Raw genomic sequence first — 18,588 nt, forward strand, 5'->3', positions numbered from 1 at the left:
AATCTCTGAAATTGTCTTTGCTGCAGTGTGTCTGCTTCCAATTCCTCCGCCATCCCAAATCTGCTTCTGTGGTCCAAGCCAAGATTTCACCATCATCCCAGGAAAGCAGACCGTGTTGGTGACTATCAATGGTTTGTTGCCACCAGAAGACGATCAAGCAGAAATACAGGATTACTATTATACTTTTGTCCTACATTGCATAGATAGCTGTCAAATTGCACATTTATATTTTTTCTCAGGTCCATACAACGTTCGTCTGCCTTCTGTGTGCTGCCCAATTTGTTCCGCCAAATGGTCCCCGAGCATAGGTGACTTGCTGGGATACAAATACTGGCCAGCAACTGACAGCTGCAAAATTATTTTTAACTTTGATGTGTTCACATCATTCGAGCAAATGAAATTGGCCAGCCCAGCATTATCCCAGCAAGTATTTATAAAAATGCTTGAACATCGATCGTTTTCCACAGGAAGGGTAAGAATAAAATGTGGTTTTCAAGATTTTTGAATACCAAACTTTTAATTAACCAAATGAATACCATTCTTTTTTCCAGACAGGCAGAATCTGTAGCGATATCTTCCACAGAGTCTTTCGGGAGTTTGCCTTCTGTAATTACAGACAAGAAGATCTATGCCTGGTGGAGCCCTTTAAATGCCCAGCATGCACACCTGACATGCTGGCTATTGCTGTAGATGGCAATAGAAAGCATTATCGCTTCAAGAAGTCCAGAGGGTCAGTGAAATCATATTCTCATTTTAGTTGTTGTTTTATTGACTAAGCTGAATGTCTTTGCTGAAATGTCTAACTTTCCCCAACTCTGCAATTTCTTTTTCCAAAGTTTGTAGACCATCAGAAAACAATAGTTGGTTTGAAATTACACATAATTATATAAATCCAATTCATAAAAATTATTATATATGACGCCTGTAAAGTTAACTCAACTTTAAAATGTTAAATGGTTGACGTTAGTTGGATATGTTGGAGCTAAGAACCAGTTTTGGATATAATCGCTTCATGAAAAATGTATTAAATTGCCCAGGAACCTTTTTCTATGCCTTCCTCTGCCCTATTCCATACCCATCAATATAAAGGATGTACTTTTATTTTTACCTTTTTACAAGAAGTCAGTAAACTTTTCACTAATGTTAAATAATGGTGGCAAAAGACTTTACACAGAATTACAGATCAAATTCACAAAGACCTTTTCCACATTTATGAAAATGTTATGGCAAAAGCAAACTGGCCACATTAAATAGAGGACACAATCAAACTTATGTATGTATGATAATGTTGCTTACAATGTCTTTCTCGAATTTCGCAGGACAGATGAACCGTCTCTATTTGATGGACTGTTCATTGCCCAGGACAGTAAAGTGTCTGCCTTTGTCGACAAAATCAGGAGCCAGATGACGATTGTAAGAATCTATTCAATCCCTTAACCCTTTATTTATTTTTCTTAGCACAGGGTTAAATGTAACAGATTGTGTCTATTTCAGAAAAGTGGTCGTGATGTTTGTGGACCGGCAACATTCACAGCTTGCAGAGAAACCTCACACAAGTCCAGGGCCAAGGTGGACGAGGAAGGACTGCAAATAGCTGTGTGCAGACATGGCATCTTACTACAAGGCCTAAATCACTACCGTGGTGAAATATATGCCTACCCAATGTTCCTGCAGAAGGAGCTGGCTGAAGTTGCGAATGCAACATTCTTTTGTATGGATGTTGCCTGCAGGTAGTTATAACTATTGCAAAATTGGAAGTGTTTGTGGGAAACGTGTTATCTATTTAATTCTTGCACATCCAGTAGATGTAAAGCAAAAAAAACATTCATTTGGATAAATGCTGATGTTGGTTACAAGGATTGTACTGGTAATTTTAAGGACCTGGTTTATCTTTTTACTATTATGCCATCATGCAACTGGAAAAGCTAATTGATTTTGTCATTACAGGTACTGGCCTTATTTGGAGAAGATGGCAGCAAAGTTGCCTGAGCTCCAACCACTTACAGAGATGAAACCTTTTCTCTCTGTAATGCACGCCAAGGCCCACACAGGCAAATGCGAGGTACAGTATGCAAATTAAACATTTGTGTCACTAGATTCAAATGTTTTAGAAATTGTAGTGCACATAAGAATATCATGTAGTATATTCTATTCAAGCCTGTGGAATAATTGTAATAGTTACAAATGTTGACAAAATTGTTACAAAACAGACTGTCACAAGGATAGGCTTCCAAAACCCATTATGTTTATTTTAGTAAATATATCCGCACTGTAGAAATAATGAATGAATAGAGCTTCAAATAACTGCAGTTGTGACATTGTAGTTCAAAGCATAATTCAATATCAGAACATTTTAACTTTCTGAAATTGCTCCTGACACTGATGATAACTAAAGATGTACAGTACAAGAAATTATAATATTGAACTAAATAGCTAGATCTCATTGTTTATGATTCTGAGCAGGTGAAGTGGGGTGGCAGAAGCCAGGAAGGTGCTGGAAATACTGTCGGCGAGGAAGTGGAACAGGTTAACAGCTTCCTCTCAAGGGCAGCTCTGACAACAAAATACATGACCAAATCAGGTTGGTAGAGGAAAACAAATAGTTTGAAGTAGTGCCACATTGTAAAGCTCATATGAATTTTCATGTTTTTGTGTTTACAGCTAGAGCAGATATGATAACCGTGCTGGCTATGCAATGGAACCACAGGAAGGTGGAGAATCTCCACAAGACACTCTCAAAGAGATTTGTCAAAGTAAGACGTCCATGCTGCATTTCAAAATGTATATTAAGACTATCCGAGTTTGTTGTTGTAGTAATTTAACACCATCCTTAGCTACATATTGTTGAATTGAATGTATTCTGCAATCATTTCATTATGATGGTGCTGCCATGGCACACTGTTCTGCCAAGAGAGTCTCTGTTCTGTTTGTTTTTAATAAAGCACTATAGGTTGATTCATCTGAATTTCTGGATAATAATAATAATAATAATAATAATAATGTTAATCCTGCTTGATCTTGAAAAAAAAGGGAAACTAAGGTGATACTTGCCAACCTTGAAGAGAAGGTGTTTAGCATTTCATGTTGTTGTCTGGTCAGTTAATGTGCATAAAGGAATTCAGTAAAAAACAACCTTCTCAACCAACTGGAACGCATATTCACTTTTTCCTTTGAAACATTCTAACCAGACTACACAGAGAGCACAAACTGAAGTGGACAATCTTGAGAGTCTCAAGCAAGAGCTGAACATCTCCCTGGAGGACACGGAGCAGTGGGTGTTGGAGGTCAAGCAATGGGCAGCCACTGGTATGTTATATGATCACTGTGGTATAGATTTGGTTCCATATTTCCAAACATTTGGCTTCATGTTTTATGATTACACCTTGTTGTTTCTGTTTTCAAGAGAAACATGGAGCCCAGAGTAGCCAAGAGGAGCTCCAGAGAGAAATAGATGAAATTATTTATTCCCTCCGAAGAAAGAAACACGACCTCTATCGACAAAATCGTATTTATTATTACGTTATCTAGAAACAATATTTGTTTCTTGTTGTTGTTGTTTGTATTATTAATATTAGTTTATTTGTATTTTGTTTTACTTTACAGACAGCAACCAAACAAGGCAACGCAAACGGAGAAGACTGACAGAGCTCAAGAAGAAACTCAGAGAGAGGATACTGCAGTACAACACCATTGATGCCTGTTCAGAGAAAATTGACACAGAAGCAGCATGCGGTCTGTCTGAGGATGTCATTCTGCCCTGGGAGGCGCAAGGAGATGGTAAGAAACAACTTGTTTTTGTTTGCCCTAGATATTCCATAAATTCAGTTGAAGTACTAGAATACAATCACCAATGTAACACAGAGCTATCAACATAGGTGTCACAAATCATCATGATCACAACAAATCATTTTAAAATAATTATATTGAAAGGTCTGTATGATGTTGCCCTATCAAGTCTTAATAGTCTAGTCTCACTGGGACAGGCATATCTATGGAAACAGTAAAACCCTTCCTGACCACCCTGAACTGCATACTAATGTTGAATCTCAAGACATACTGAATGTAATTCTGCCAACATAGACAGAATTGAAAAAATTCAGCAAGCGGCGAGGTTGAATTTTTTTTTACCAGATTTTAAGGTTTTGGTCAATTTAATTAAAAAAGATTGAATACAAACTGATATTATTTGTTTTATTAGCCTTACCATTGTGGTTGTTATATTTTGTGTTTTTTCCATTATAGTGGTGAACCTGCGCACAAAGAGGCGACTTTTTGACCAGGTTATGCTGGTCAGGCGTATGGAAGAGGAGAAAGTCATCATTGTGAAGGAGATGACCCAGCATTGTCAAAATCTGAGGCAGGCACTGGACAAACTGGACCACCTCCTTCATCAGACAAAAGACGACATCAGAAACCAAAGTATGTTCCACAAATACCGATTTATAACATTTGCCACTGCCCCCCTCCCAGTGTCAAATGTCTATCACTGAATAGCATCTGTAATGATTGCATTTTTTCTGAATCACAAATCTTTTTAGCTAATATACAGCCTCGGAGTTAAACATTCAAATTGCTTATATGGAACCAACATCAATGCTAACTAAAAGTTTCCTTACATAGACTGTCATTTTGTCTTTTTATTTTAGTTTCTCCAAGCGATATAACAGAAGAGGGATACAGGGGACTGCACTGCTGTATTTTACACCATCAATATCTTCTGGAGCAGAAACTGAGCAGAGTCACCAGCACCTACAGCTGTATTGGCTCGGACTCGTCTTTTCTCATGATGGAGGAAGACATTGAAGACGGTAATGAGGACGACGAACAGGACGGTGATGAGGACGGTGGTGAGGACAACGAACAAGACGGTGATGAGGACGGTGATGAGGACAACGAACAAGACGGTGATGAGGACAACGAACAAGACGGTGATGAGGACGGTGATAAGGACAACAAACAGGACAACGAACAGGACTTAACAAGTCTATTGTGTTGTATGCATGTCAACGTATTAAAACGAGTATTACGATTGAATGGCTTGTTTATTACCTTTTTTTATATGATCCTGCTTTGCATTTACTATGTCTGGTATTCAAGTAAATGCCATTAGCAGTTATCAGTCACCTTCAGATCCGAGTTACCTCGAGGGCCAGAGGTTCCCCACCCCTGGTATAAGGTTTTGGTGATCACCCTTATTATCATCATGTCATTTAATCATGATCTGTTTAATTAGCCAATGCTTACATCCAAAGAATGTGTCTAGACTTTACTCCTACAGACACACACTAACAATACAAATTGAGCTAAGTAATACACTCACGAGCCACTTAATTAGGTACACCTTGCTAGGATGGGTTGGACCCCCATCTGCTTTCAGAACTGCGTTAAGTCTTCATGGCATAGATTAAACAAGGTACTGGAAGCATTCCTCAGAGATTTCACTCAATATTGACCTGATCGCATCACACAGTTGCTGCAGATTTGTCGGCTGCACATCCATGACGCAAATCTCTCGTTCACCATATCCCAATGGTGCACTGTAGGATTTGGATCTGATGACTGTGGACTGTGACATTTGAGTAAAATTCATTGTCATGTTCAAGAAACCAGTTGGAGAATATTTGAGCTTTGTGACACGGTGAGTTATCCTGCTGGAAGTAGCCATCAGAAGATTGGTACACTGTTGTCATAAAGGCATGGACATGGTCAGCACAACCCGGTATCACGGCAAGACGTGAACATGTGACGATTTACCATGATGGGAGACGTGAAGCTGTCACGATTTCGTCCCTTCAAACGTGACAATTACACAGTATTGTTAACGTGGCCCAACCAGTGGAGATATACCCGGAAATGCCAAGCAAATGCTACCCCGACGGTCGGTTGTTATTATTATCAATATTAATATAATAATGATTTCATTTGTAATAGTCACACTCAATTTCGCCAATTTTCTGTTGCCCCAGCTGGTCGGCACCTCTTTTAGCAGATACAAAGGCTATATTCATTTATTAAATCGATGTGTGTGGATGTGGAATTAACGGACGTGACGTTGCACGATTGCGTTACCAGGCAACAGCTTCGGTTGATGTTAATTTATAAACTCTTCAACTCGAACCGTAGTTATATTTTAAAACATTTTAGAAAGCCTCATGAAATATTTTAATGTACATTTTAATTTAAATGTGAAGGAATGTGTGTATAACAAAATACATCCGTCAAAAACAATACCGGAAACAGACGTAGGCAAGATCCTCGGTTATGGCTAGAAAGGATCCTTCTATTGTAAATATGACGTCACGTTCTCGTTGTAACTCTCGTTGTAATCGGAGCGGCTCGGAAACACATCTACAGCAGTAACATGATGCAACATACACATTAATGCAGCAGCAATATTAATAGAGAAACATCAGACATAATAGTAAAACACTGCAAGGGAACATTTTATTGCACCAGGAGCTATCTTGGGACTTTTACTGCGACAACGTTGACTTGCCTGTGAATAAAAAATAAACCATAGTGTTGGTGATCTACAGTGTTGTCATTCTTCTTTGAACACCAGCAAGACCGCTTTTCAACGATCACACTCCCTGTCATTGACATAATTAATAGATAGTTTAGCTTCTCACCATCATTTGCTGTGGCCAACTGATGTTAACGATCCTAACTGAAAGGCTGCCTGCCAAACGTAAACATTCAGCCACGTGACATTCAGCCGAACTCTCGCGAGAGTTTTACACAAGACGGATCCTTTCTAGCCATAACCAAGATCCTCAGCTCAGTGATTCATGGTTTAGCCGCAATGCACGTTGGGAAATGGTGTTTATGCGATGTGAAATCCGAAAACATTTAAAAAAATAATAATAATACTTTATTCCGAGTTTGCTTGCTTTTCTCTTTGGAGCTAATCACATAACGGCATTGTAATACATGGTTCGGCTACATTACATATTACATATCTGCCGTAGTTATCTATTTATAGAGCCCTGATGAGAAGACTTCTATACAAACAGGAAGAACTGCCGCCAAAACTGAAAACGTGACGTGGATCACAAATATATCAGCCATTTAACAACATCTTAGATTTATTTTCACACAATATGTCTCCTTGCAATATCAACAGTAATTCGGCTGACTTTTATATTGGATCCAATTGGTAGATAGGCAGTATTTACACCATAACGGTGCACAGCTGATAAACGGGCACCTAGTGGTTAAAGCATGTTATTGAATTTTATTATTATTATTAACTAACAGAATAAGAGACCTGACAGGTGATGGTCAGACGTTGACCTGGCTGCACAGTCACAGAAGCTGGCTGTGTCAACTGTTCACACTTCACACCTGTACAAATACAAAAAAAAGTTATATGACAGATTATCCTGTTAAACAGCAGTATAATAAGTGTTGACTCACTTCCAGCTGCCAGCAGCAGCAGCAGCAGCAGAGAGAACATGATGATGATGACTCTCATTTCATTTAATTTCAAACCTTTATTTATACAGGTGTATCCCATTGAGATCATTGATTTCTTTTTCAAGGGAGACCTGCTCAAGTAGGTTCCACACGAAACATAAAAACATAAACAGAACAACAAAAGGACATCATACAGCACCATTTACATAACTATCCACATAAACAGGTACCAATAGCTTCCGATTGAGTAGCATCCAACCGAGCTTTAAAAACATTTAGTGGCACCAGATTGCTCAGTTTCCATTTAATTTGCAGACTATTCCAAGACAGAGGAGCTGCGCATCTAAAAGCTGTCTTCCCTAAGACAGTCCTAGTAGTTGGCACATTTAATAAAACCACAGCATTCGATCTCAGGCAGTAGCCACTTACAATTTTCCGTGAGATCAGGGAGCAGATATAAGATGGAAGTTTCCCTAACATGGCTTTGTATATAAAAATGTACCAGTGACTGAGCCTCCGTACAGTTAGTGAAAGCAAACCAGCCCTTGCATACAGGGTACAGTGATGGGTTAATGCTTTACAGTTTGTCACAAATCTCAGTGCACTGTGATACGCAGCATCTAACTTGACCAGGCAATTGGCAGGTGCATTAGATCAAATCACCATAGTCCAGCACAGGTCAAAAGGTCACAGTGACTAGCCTTTTCCTGGCCTCAAGCAGAGAAACAGGACTTGTTCCTGTAGAAGAAACCTAGGCTAACCCTCAGCTTTTTAAGCAGGTTATTGACATGAAGTTTAGAAATGTGAGACAATCATCAAGCCAGATACCAAGGACTCTGAGAAGACGTGAGCTCCTGATCCCCTTTAATCTCCACTGACAGTCTCTTGTGAAGGCCTTATAACTGTATCACAATGGATATTACTGAGTTTGCATAGAACCAAACGTGTTCAGGTGTGAATGTGAACATTAATAGAATATCACCTCCCATCTTCAGAGCAATCTGACTATTATAACATTAGCGTTAAGAAAGCTTAATTAAATATCTGCCACAACATAAGTAACTGGATCAAAGTAACAGTACAGTCCGCGGCATCACATCATAATGTATCATATATCTCCTTATCTGAGTCAGCTGAGCCGTATCTGGCCGTGCAACACTTACAGTGTCACATACTGTATGCAGAAGTATTATTTTAAGCAACACATTACGAAACACTCGAGTCAAATGTAATTAAAGTCAGATCGTGTCTTAGACGGGGCATATCATAAACCTGTTAATGTACGCATTCAAACACTTTTTCTTTTACCAGCTGTGTTCACCTTGCAGGTGCAGCTATGTGGCTTTTATCCTGGATAAAGTGTTTGAGTCATGGATGTTTAAAGTCTTCATATTTGTCTAATTATATAGTTGACTTTTCATTCAGGAAGTATACGCGCTGCGCTGTCAGTACGCTTCTCCATGTTTGTGGTTGGTCGAATGCTCCAAATACTACCCCTTTTATGTGAACGCGCACCTAACTAGATAGGCACGGCTGGCTTGAGCGATCCACTTGATAACCCGTGTCGTAGTGCCGTTTAGCGAGAGGGCGTATGTTTTGGATTAGGCCAACCGGCTAACTCAAACATATCCAGGTTAGGTTGAACCAGTTTCGTGGTATACCCCCCAGGTCTTGTCCTGACTGAGCACAGGCACCTGTAGCCTTGGCTACTGTGCTCTCAGTGTTTTGTCTCCCTGTTCCTGCCTATTGGCGTCAGCTGATAGAGGTGTTGGTTTTATCTTGTTATGCACAATGTTGATTCTTCTCTCAGAACTAGCTAAATATGGGTTTGGGGTAGAGATCTTCAGAATTGGTTTGGCATCTTTTGTGTCAATTCGTGGCACACAACATGTCTTGTGAATAAACCATCAGTTTGCCATCAAAGTTCCTGCTCTCCTCGTGTCTCTCTGACTCCTGTTTCCATTGCTTCAGAAGTTTCCATCGCATATGAAAGATTTTCACATGTTTGTAAATTATTTTGGTTTCAGTGTGTGTGTTTCACATGGGTGAACAGTATATTTATATGTTATGGAATGAAATACAATGTCAGATTAGGGGAAAGTTAGGGGAGTGCATGTTAATGTGTCTGGAGGTGGCGTGTTCCAAAAGTGTTTGGGTTTGTCTGCCGTGTGTGGGCTGCGTTCCATTTCAAATTGCCGCCTGTACAATGTATGCACCAGTCTGTGATATGCCGATGTGCAGGCCCGCCCCTCCATACACGCCGATCACACAGACTGCGTCTGCCTCTCGCCCTCATCTTGTGGAGGGAGCCTCATCTGATGCGCAAATGCGGCGCAATTGAGCGCGCCACAGTTTCTGCTGCGAGGCTCCACTAGCTGTAATCGGCTTGGTGTGTCCAGGGTTTACACACCACCCCCCCGTCGACGCTCGCGAGGGCCTCATCACATCACAGCCCTGCCGATGTGATATAATGTATAGGACCTTTTTCCTCATGGGTGTCATTCACAACAGACCAATCATGACAGTTTTAGAGAATGAGTTTGTATGGATACACTTAAAACATATTTGTATTTGTCTTGGCTTCAGCTCACTGATAACATAAGAACACAAATAGGCACAACACTTACATAGATGTTTTTTTATATGTATTTTATTACTCCAAAATAGAAAAAAAAAAGTCAGCCATATTTAACTGGAAAAGTTTTCCTTTGGCTCCCAGGAATTTTTCCACTTCGCCCCACTGTAAAACAGAAACAGTCAATCAATCAATCAATCAATCAATCAATGTTTATTTATATAGCCCAATATCACAAATGTTACATTTGTCTCAATGGACTTCACAGTTTGTACAGAATATCAGTATGACAATACTGACACAGCAAAAAGTATTACTTTTTGGAATATGTAGTTCTACAGTATGTTGACAATGCTATTTCAAATGAGAAAATATCATGATGAAAGTGCAGTATAATGTATATATTTATATATAACACGTACATCATATATAATACAAGGTACATTTTTTATTTCAAAGTCAATGTTTCATTTGACCAATTCTTTGAATTTGCTGTCTTATCAATGCCCAAACATACAGCACTAAACTTAGACAACTGCCTGCAAGACTGCACACAGAAATAATACTACTTATTACTACTAACTATACTTATAGTATAATTGTTAAGAACAAATGTAACAAGTCAGTAATTACAAAAGAGATCAAATACCATCCAGCCTCACATATCAATCATTTAACCTTTAGTGATATTGATCAATGATAAACTCTATTGTATATTTTAATTTCTATTTCAATGTAGTCTACTTCCCTGCTTATGTGTTACAATCAGACAGCGTTTCTAGGGCGCGATGTCTGAATGACGAAGGGCAGAGAACTTGGATGTCTTACTTTATGGCGCAAACGTCTGATAGAGCCATTGATGACATGGCTCCCCACCCCCATGTGATCAACTAAATTCAATTTACTGCTGAGGAACCCAAAATGTTTAAGTTAGTGATCTCAGGGTTGATGAAGTTGGTTGGTAAGACTACTTTGTGGCCCCTGTTCTGCCAGACCCATCAGCTACACTGAAGGAAACTTCAGATTAGATACATACCATCCAGAGCAAGACTGCCACTGCACCAACACCTCGGTATGGCCCTGAGTAAAGAAACACAGATTTTAGGTAAACTTCATTTTTTTCAAATGTCATACATGTAAATACAAAAAGTCCAGTGAAATCAAATGATAATTTGAAATAATAGTAGGTACGATTAACTCAAACATATGAAGGACTGTAACATAGTCAATAGCATTTTCCCCATCAGTTTAATATTTTGGAATACTATTATTATTTAAAAAAATATTTGTACTGCCAAGAATAGGAATTCACCTACAAAGGATTACAAGAAAAAATGTAATATATAAATAAATGGCTGGACATGATGCATTAATGCGACATGAAGCATTACACAAGTACCTCAACCTTAAATTAATAATAAATTATTGTTACTGTAATTTCAATATTTACATTAGCAGTCATGCTTAAGACTGAAACACTCCTTTTAAACAAAGTATACGAAAATCCAATAAGATAAGACTTGGTTCCACGGAAACATTATTGTCATTGTTTATTTATTTAAAAATATTTTCTAAACAAACCTCCCTGATTCGTTCCCTCAGTAGTTTTTTGTAGGGGAAAGTGTCTGACCCTTGATGAATGGGACATTCTGCAAGGAATTAAAAGATGGTAATAAGTTGAAGTTCAGCAATAACCTCCTAAACATTGCCTAACATCACATTGTGCTCAATTAAACTGTTCAAAATGGCACTGAGACTTTTGATACTGCAAAGTCTTAAACAAAACAAAAGGTGGTGTATTCTAATTGTACCGATGATTGTTTTCTCTCTCTTTAACTAATTCAATGTGCAAAATCAAACACAGTTTCAGTCGATGTAAATAAGATAATTACTAATTAACCCGCACATACCATTAATTGCCACTTTATTCCTCGTTGGTCTTCTTTTCTGTGAGGAAGACACTGAGGAGAGAGCAGGAGTCAGCCCGGAGGAGAGAGCAGGAGTCAGCCCGGAGGAGAGAGCAGGAGTCAGCCCGGAGGAGAGAGCAGGAGTCAGCCCGGAGGAGAGGGCAGGAGTCAGGCCGGAGGAGAGAGCAGGAGTCAGCCCGGAGGAGAGAGCAGGAGTCAGGCCGGAGGAGAGAGCAGGAGTCAGCCCGGAGGAGAGAGCAGGAGTCAGGCCGGAGGAGAGAGCAGGAGTCAGCCCGGAGGAGAGAGCAGGAGTCAGCCCGGAGGAGAGAGCAGGAGTCAGGCCGGAGGAGAGAGCAGGAGTCAGCCCGGAGGAGAGAGCAGGAGTCAGCCCGGAGGAGAGAGCAGGAGTCAGCCCGGAGGAGAGAGCAGGAGTCAGCCCGGAGGAGAGAGCAGGAGTCAGGCCGGAGGACACAGGAGTGAGGAAGAGAGTGAACTCAGTGTCAGTCTCGGTGGTAAGAGGTACAGACAAGTCTGATCCTGGGTCTGCGGCCATTTCTGCCTGTGTGGTACAAGGGCCCTCAGGTTCAACTGCCAAAGTCACTATTGAGAAGAAAAAAAAGTAGACGCATGGTGAGTAAATGACCAAGTATAATCCGCCATATACATTTATAATCTGAGTAATTACAGCTAAAAATGAAACAGCGGAACATCAGTGATTCTGTGTTACAATGGCGTTTGTTAGCAACCAGGAAATGACACCAGTAAGGACAAACAGATGAGAATGCTGCGTGGGGTCTGGGTGCCGTGTTGGCGGGACGTTGGGGGGCTCGCTGCTCCGCCCTTTGAGGCTCGAGGAGCAGACAGTGTGAGCTGGATTACTGGTGTTGTTTCCTGGTTGCTGTGTGGGGTCTGCGAGACAGCGAGGAACTCAGCCTGAGCGCACACACACACACACACACTCACAGCCAGGCTGTGAGTGTGAGTGCGTGTGTGTGTGAGGAGATCCACGGAGCCTCGGCTGAGAAAAGATAAGGCTGAGTGAGTGTGTGTGTGTGAGCCGGTACGTCACTATGCCCGTTACGTCACTATACTCAGGAAGAAAAAAATTGAAAAAGAGCAGCATAGACAGGTATTTTCCGTGTTAGAGTTTTACTCGCTACAGGGTGTACTTTGAGGGTTTGTGACTCTGCAGACCGTTTACATGCAGGAAAAGCTTCATAACACACAAGGGGACGGGTAATAACCAGAAAAGCATGAAATGGGCCCTTTAACTGACAAAACAAGACATAACGACATATTTGTACTATTTGGTAAACAGTGATTCACATTTTTTTACATTTAAAACCAGATAACTGAGCAACTAATTTACAAAACATGTTAACAGATAAATTGCTGAAATATAGCATGCAGATTTGTATACTTTACCATTAATTAGGCTTTCGTAAATCCTCTTTATGGTAACAAGTGCATTGTTACCATCTTCTGTCTCGATTTGCCATGGACAGATGCAATCGGCAAAAACCATTTGTGCCTCTCTTGGCAAGAAGGAGGATGGGACGCCGATCTAACATTTTCCATTTGTGAAGCTGGAACACAATGGACACAAAAAAACAAGAAATATTATGTACACAACAGTTCTAAACATTTTCACACACCTAAAGCCATTATAACTCCATTTATTTTGCATAAGTGAAAAATGCACTGATGTGATACGTGTGCACATTGAGGAAGGCACCCCACAATTAACCAGGTGTGATTTTAGACCCCTTTTAGGGGAGCCCCTAAAAAAGAACTGTAAAAAAAAAAGAAGTTTATCGAGCTCGGGTTCACTTTGAGTTTTTTTTACATGGGCATAGTTATTTTTATATGGGTTAGGGATGCCAGCGATTATTCTATTTTTCGAATATTCGTTACAGTCTCCATAATCGAAAATTATTTTTAAAATTCGATTTTATTTATATATATTTTTATTATTATTTATGTATTTCTTTTTTTTCCTGGCTTAGTTTCAATTCGGCGGCGAATAATCAATTAATATTCGCCACGGCTGTCCGATTTTGATCATGGTCAGTTTCTGGCATGCCTAATATTTGTCCATTTAATTCTCACATTCAGATATCTGGATAAGCTACATTTAGCTTTGAAACATGTCAGCAAGCTATAACCTATATCATTTCAGGTTCAAAGTTCCGCATTAACAGCACTTCAGATGTAAAGCTGGTGTTACAGGGGAATTTTTAAAGGACTGTTCGAACACGGCTCAAAGTCAGAGACTCTGGTAAGCTTAATGAAAGTGCTTTTAAGGGCCTCTTTATTAATACTAACTCTGTCCAGGTCTTGATTGTCTTTCAAGCACTATATTAATATGGGCTGGTTTTGATTCACTGACATTCTTGGTTTTACCATTTATTCAAAAATGTATATGATATTTCATTTATTTTACTTTTGGAAACCATAGTCACATAATTATGTGTTTTCCATACCATGAAGTTCCAAAATAAAATATAAAACACCAAAATGCAGGTTTTTTTGTAAGATATAATTAGAAAAACATGTACATTGAAGCTCTGATTCTAGGAATTACCACTGGCCTGAACTATGTTACTTCTGGTTAAGAAATAATGTTTTACTAAAACTGGGTGCTTGCAAGTACAAACACTATCTAACATCAGTTCGAAAAAATGTGTTATGCCTTTACAGCTTTAAATACAACGGTGACAACAATTTTGCTTAACACATTACATGAAGTGCAGTAATCGTGCACTAGTCTGTACTTCTCACATAAACTTACTTAAGAAATTAGGATTATTTTTAAAAAGTAAATGAGGGCGACTGTTGGAAAGTATAAATCAATTCAGTAATTTAACAATTTGTATAAAAAGATTAAGATCAGGGATTATTTACACACATTTTTATGATAACTGACATCTGCAAGAGAAAAAAGCTTACCAGTAAATGTGTCGAGTCATACACTTTGTTGACACTGTGGTTTTTCTGTTGCGTGGCCTTCCACTCCTGTGCAACCTTTTCTTTTTGCTTGGAGAGTTTCTCTTTGTAGGGTTGGATGGCACCACATTGTTTGCATTTTTTACTTGCTACTCCTATGCTTTGCCTGCATGTCTGGCACACTTTTTGAGTAGGCATTTGTAACAGAAACACAGATAATGTCAGGGAATACCAAAAATAAGAATACTATACTACAAATGTTTACAGGATTCATGTATTTTATTATATCGTGAAAAATCTTGTTAAAACAATGAACTCATGTTTTTTTATCTTTTAGATAGGATGAACAAAAATCACAAGAGTAAGGAAAACAATGTTATACAGAGTCAGTCACATGTTTAAATTGACTGTTATGGACAACCCTAATCTGTCAATATCTGGTTGATCCAAAAGTTGATGCTCCATCATCACAGAAAATAATACTAAAATCATCATTAGCAGGGGTGTATTGCTAATTCTATAAGTTCTGCACGTGTGCACGCGCAGTTGTGGCTTGTTTTGAAGCTTATGTAACTACTGTCAATTAACACTCCAGCCAGAATCAGCAAAGAATGGTCATTTATTAAGTCTGCATTATTGAATAAATGTGTGATTCTTACAGTAAATGCTGCACACAGCTGCGTGATAGTTAAGTGATCAGTGAAGGACCTTTATAAACTAACTCCCTCCTGCTGAGGTACAAAGGTTACTATATAAAAAGTGTGCACATGTATTTAGTATCCTATCCATGTGAATATGTTTTAAGTGGGGGTGGACCTCATGTCCTCTAGGGGGGTCCGGAGGCCCCCGTGAAGTTAAATGCATCAATCTTGTGCACTTGAGGGCAAAATTAACTAAATCTATGGATACATCTGTCAACACCCATATGAAACTTAACTGTATACATTTCAATAATAAAAAAAATGATAAGAATAATACTTTTTTTAAATGTATCTTTGTGCATATTTAACTATTTACTGTTTTGTTTTTTTATGCATTTGTTGTATGTCCAATAGTATGAATTGTAATGATTTCATCGATGTTTTAGATTCATTCGATTTTTTTTAGGGTGCTGTGTGACGTTGAACCTGCGACCTGCAACCTGTGACCTATGAACCTGTATTTGTATACTACCAAAGGAGCTATTGAACCTAAGAACTTGAATTTCCGACTCCTATTGTGGAACATTACAATAATATAAAAGTGTGCCTTGGAAATATGTATTTCCATATATGGTGACCAAACTGTTTCAGACCCACTGAGATAACTTAGACTAAAGTTAACTGTGTAAACATTACATTAGGTACATTAGCCTCTTAGCCTATCCGTTATCATAGCTAGCTAGCACCAGATGCTAACAACCATCCCCGTTTTAGGTGCCGGAGCGGTGTTCCGGCAGTATTACACCCCTGGTCACTCTTCACTTAATAGATAAATAGTATTTAATATAGTTATAAAGAATGTGACGTTTGATAACATTTGGATCAACCGCATGAACCGATGGATCACATAACTTCCATGCTCACGTTAACGTTAGCTGATTCTACTTTTGGCTAATTTAGCTTTGCTATCATTATTCCTAGGTAAACATAGTAATCTTAGTCACTGTACTAGACGACAAAATAAAACAACATAATACATATCCCAAAATGAATATACTTTTGATATCTGACTACTCACGTTTATTAGCTTGTCTGGGAAATAAATGGATGTTGTCTGATGCAGTGACGAGTCCAAAACCCCGGTGAGTTAGCATTTGACCACTTCCGGTTCCCTCGCGTCAGAACCAATGAGATTTCTCCATAGGATTTGGGAAAATAGCTCGAAATAAGGTCTGTGGTCGACACAAATTTAAGAGGCGGATCACGTTTTGTTCTACGACAGAAAGCCGTGATTTTTGAAGAGTGTACGTGTCTGAAAAACGATGGTTGTTAACAGAAGTTGTCGAGGACGTTGTACGTCATTACGCCGCCTCCCGTTGATTTAAAACGTGCCCGTGGGTCGTAAAGGTATACAGGCTGACGCACCCGTTGATTGAAAACGCTGCTCTGGGTCGTATTAATGGGTCGGAAAACGAGGAAAACAATCGACCTATTTGGTCGTATTAGTTGGAGGACTTGTTGAACCAGAAAGGTGCCAAGTGTACTGAGCACAATCAACAATGCTATTCTAACTCTTATCCCTAGGGGACCCCACAATTGGTTTGGCTTTGTTCTTGACATCATCTCTATTTTGTCCCTGGTTGTGTCAGTTACTGAATTTAAATAATGAGTACAAAAATAACATATACAAAAATTGGACTCTTTTTCAGAAGTAAAACAAAAAAATAGGTTTTCACATTAATGTACAATCTATAAAAATCTATAGACAATTCGTCTTTTGAGCTGTTTCTATCTTTATCTTATTTCTATTTATTGTTTTGTTCCAGCTCTGCCAAATCAGTCCTAACTCCCAATAACGTTCTGGAAGATGCCAGTGAAGGGTGACAATGTGTGAGGTGGTGTCAATTTGCTCCTTTTTCTTTACCTTTAAACTGGAGCGCGTGTGAAGTTCATTACAACTTTTCACGGTTCCGTCCACTGGGGATCAGCCCACTGTCTTTTGTGAACTTTCACCCTGACCCAATCACCTGGCCGAACAGGAGTCTCTTCTGGTGTCTCGTCTGGTATCTCTGTAGTTTCCCTAGCCTGTGTAAACAAAACTTGCATAATATTACTCAGAGTTCTGACATATTCATCCACTTCTATTATTCTAATATCTAAAACTGGACCACTCCCTCCTTGGAGAAGGCCCAAGCTTCGGCATACCTTTTGTTTTTATGAGACCTATTGTTAACTACATGTTATTATTTATTAACTACAACGTTACTGAAATCAACATATCTGTATAATCATGACACTCCCTCCTTTGAGCATAAAATGCTCAATTAATATTGCAATGATTACCCTATTATGAACAGGACATGTAAAACCCATAACGTTGCATTAAATAAATATAACTTCTCTGTGTACCCATAAGGCGTACAAAAATATCGTATGATGTATGGTTTTCTGATGGTATAAATGCATATTCACTAAAAATCTGCCATTAGCACAACAAATAGTTTACTTGTTTCAATAATGGCTTTTGTCATGGTATTATGCATCATCGTTGCTGCGAAAAACAATACCCCTGGTTCCGCTAATTCGTCTCAATAATTCTAGGATTAGAGGATTGGTTGACACTGCTGAACTAACATATGATAAAATAATATTTCTCCAAAGTGGAGGGAAAATATGAGGGTGACCTGCATGAAGGGCTGGTGCCCCTCACTCAAAATGAGATATTGCCTTACGCACTACACTATAAATCAGTAAAGTTACTCAAGAATAAATAAATAAAAAATTATTCTTGAAACTGTTGTAAAAACCCTACAACTTCTTCATCCAAGCTCTCAATCAGTGTCATGTTATTTAATCTGCAGCTCATGCCTTAAAACAGATACTTCAGACCGATCTTAAAATTGTGTTTATGAGAAATATGTAATCTGACTCCATAAATCACATAATTGTTTAACTAAAAAAGTACACTTCCACTAACAATAAATGAAGTTCCCCTTTAAACACAGCCCCGGTCTTCTGACGGGGTCTGTCTATGTACTGGCTGGAAAATGTTGGGCCAGTCTCTGTCGCTCGGTCACTGTTCTCCCACTAACAGTCACTCTCT

General features: G+C 39.1%; 1 protein-coding gene across 1 annotated transcript; it reads right to left on the bottom strand.

The window, feature by feature from the left end:
• Positions 1–10,046: 10,046 nt before the first annotated feature.
• Positions 10,047–16,867, bottom strand: LOC307013021 (uncharacterized protein). The gene is made up of 6 exons (XM_079640259.1): positions 14,848–16,867; positions 13,324–13,484; positions 11,902–12,498; positions 11,573–11,640; positions 11,028–11,071; positions 10,047–10,156 (listed from the first exon to the last, which is right to left on the bottom strand). The coding sequence occupies exons 2-6, from the start codon at positions 13,421–13,423 to the stop codon at positions 10,105–10,107; spliced, it is 861 nt and encodes a 286-aa protein (XP_079496385.1). The 5' UTR covers positions 13,424–13,484; positions 14,848–16,867; the 3' UTR covers positions 10,047–10,104.
• Between the last annotated feature and the right edge of the window lie 1,721 nt (positions 16,868–18,588).

The sequence above is a fragment of the Notothenia rossii genome, assembly GCF_949606895.1.
Source record: "Notothenia rossii genome assembly, chromosome: 1".
Classification (NCBI taxonomy): domain Eukaryota; kingdom Metazoa; phylum Chordata; class Actinopteri; order Perciformes; family Nototheniidae; genus Notothenia; species Notothenia rossii.

Excerpts from the sequence above, each read along its gene's own strand:
- LOC307013021 (XM_079640259.1), bottom strand. The coding sequence starts at position 13,423 with ATGGTTTTTGCCGATTGCATCTGTCCATGGCAAATCGAGACAGAAGAT. Across the intron at positions 11,641-11,901 it reads GAATAAAGTGGCAATTAATG|AATGTCCCATTCATCAAGGG; the intron begins GTATGTGCGGGT and ends AATTCCTTGCAG. Across the intron at positions 10,157-11,027 it reads TGGCAGTCTTGCTCTGGATG|TGGGGCGAAGTGGAAAAATT; the intron begins GTATGTATCTAA and ends TCTGTTTTACAG.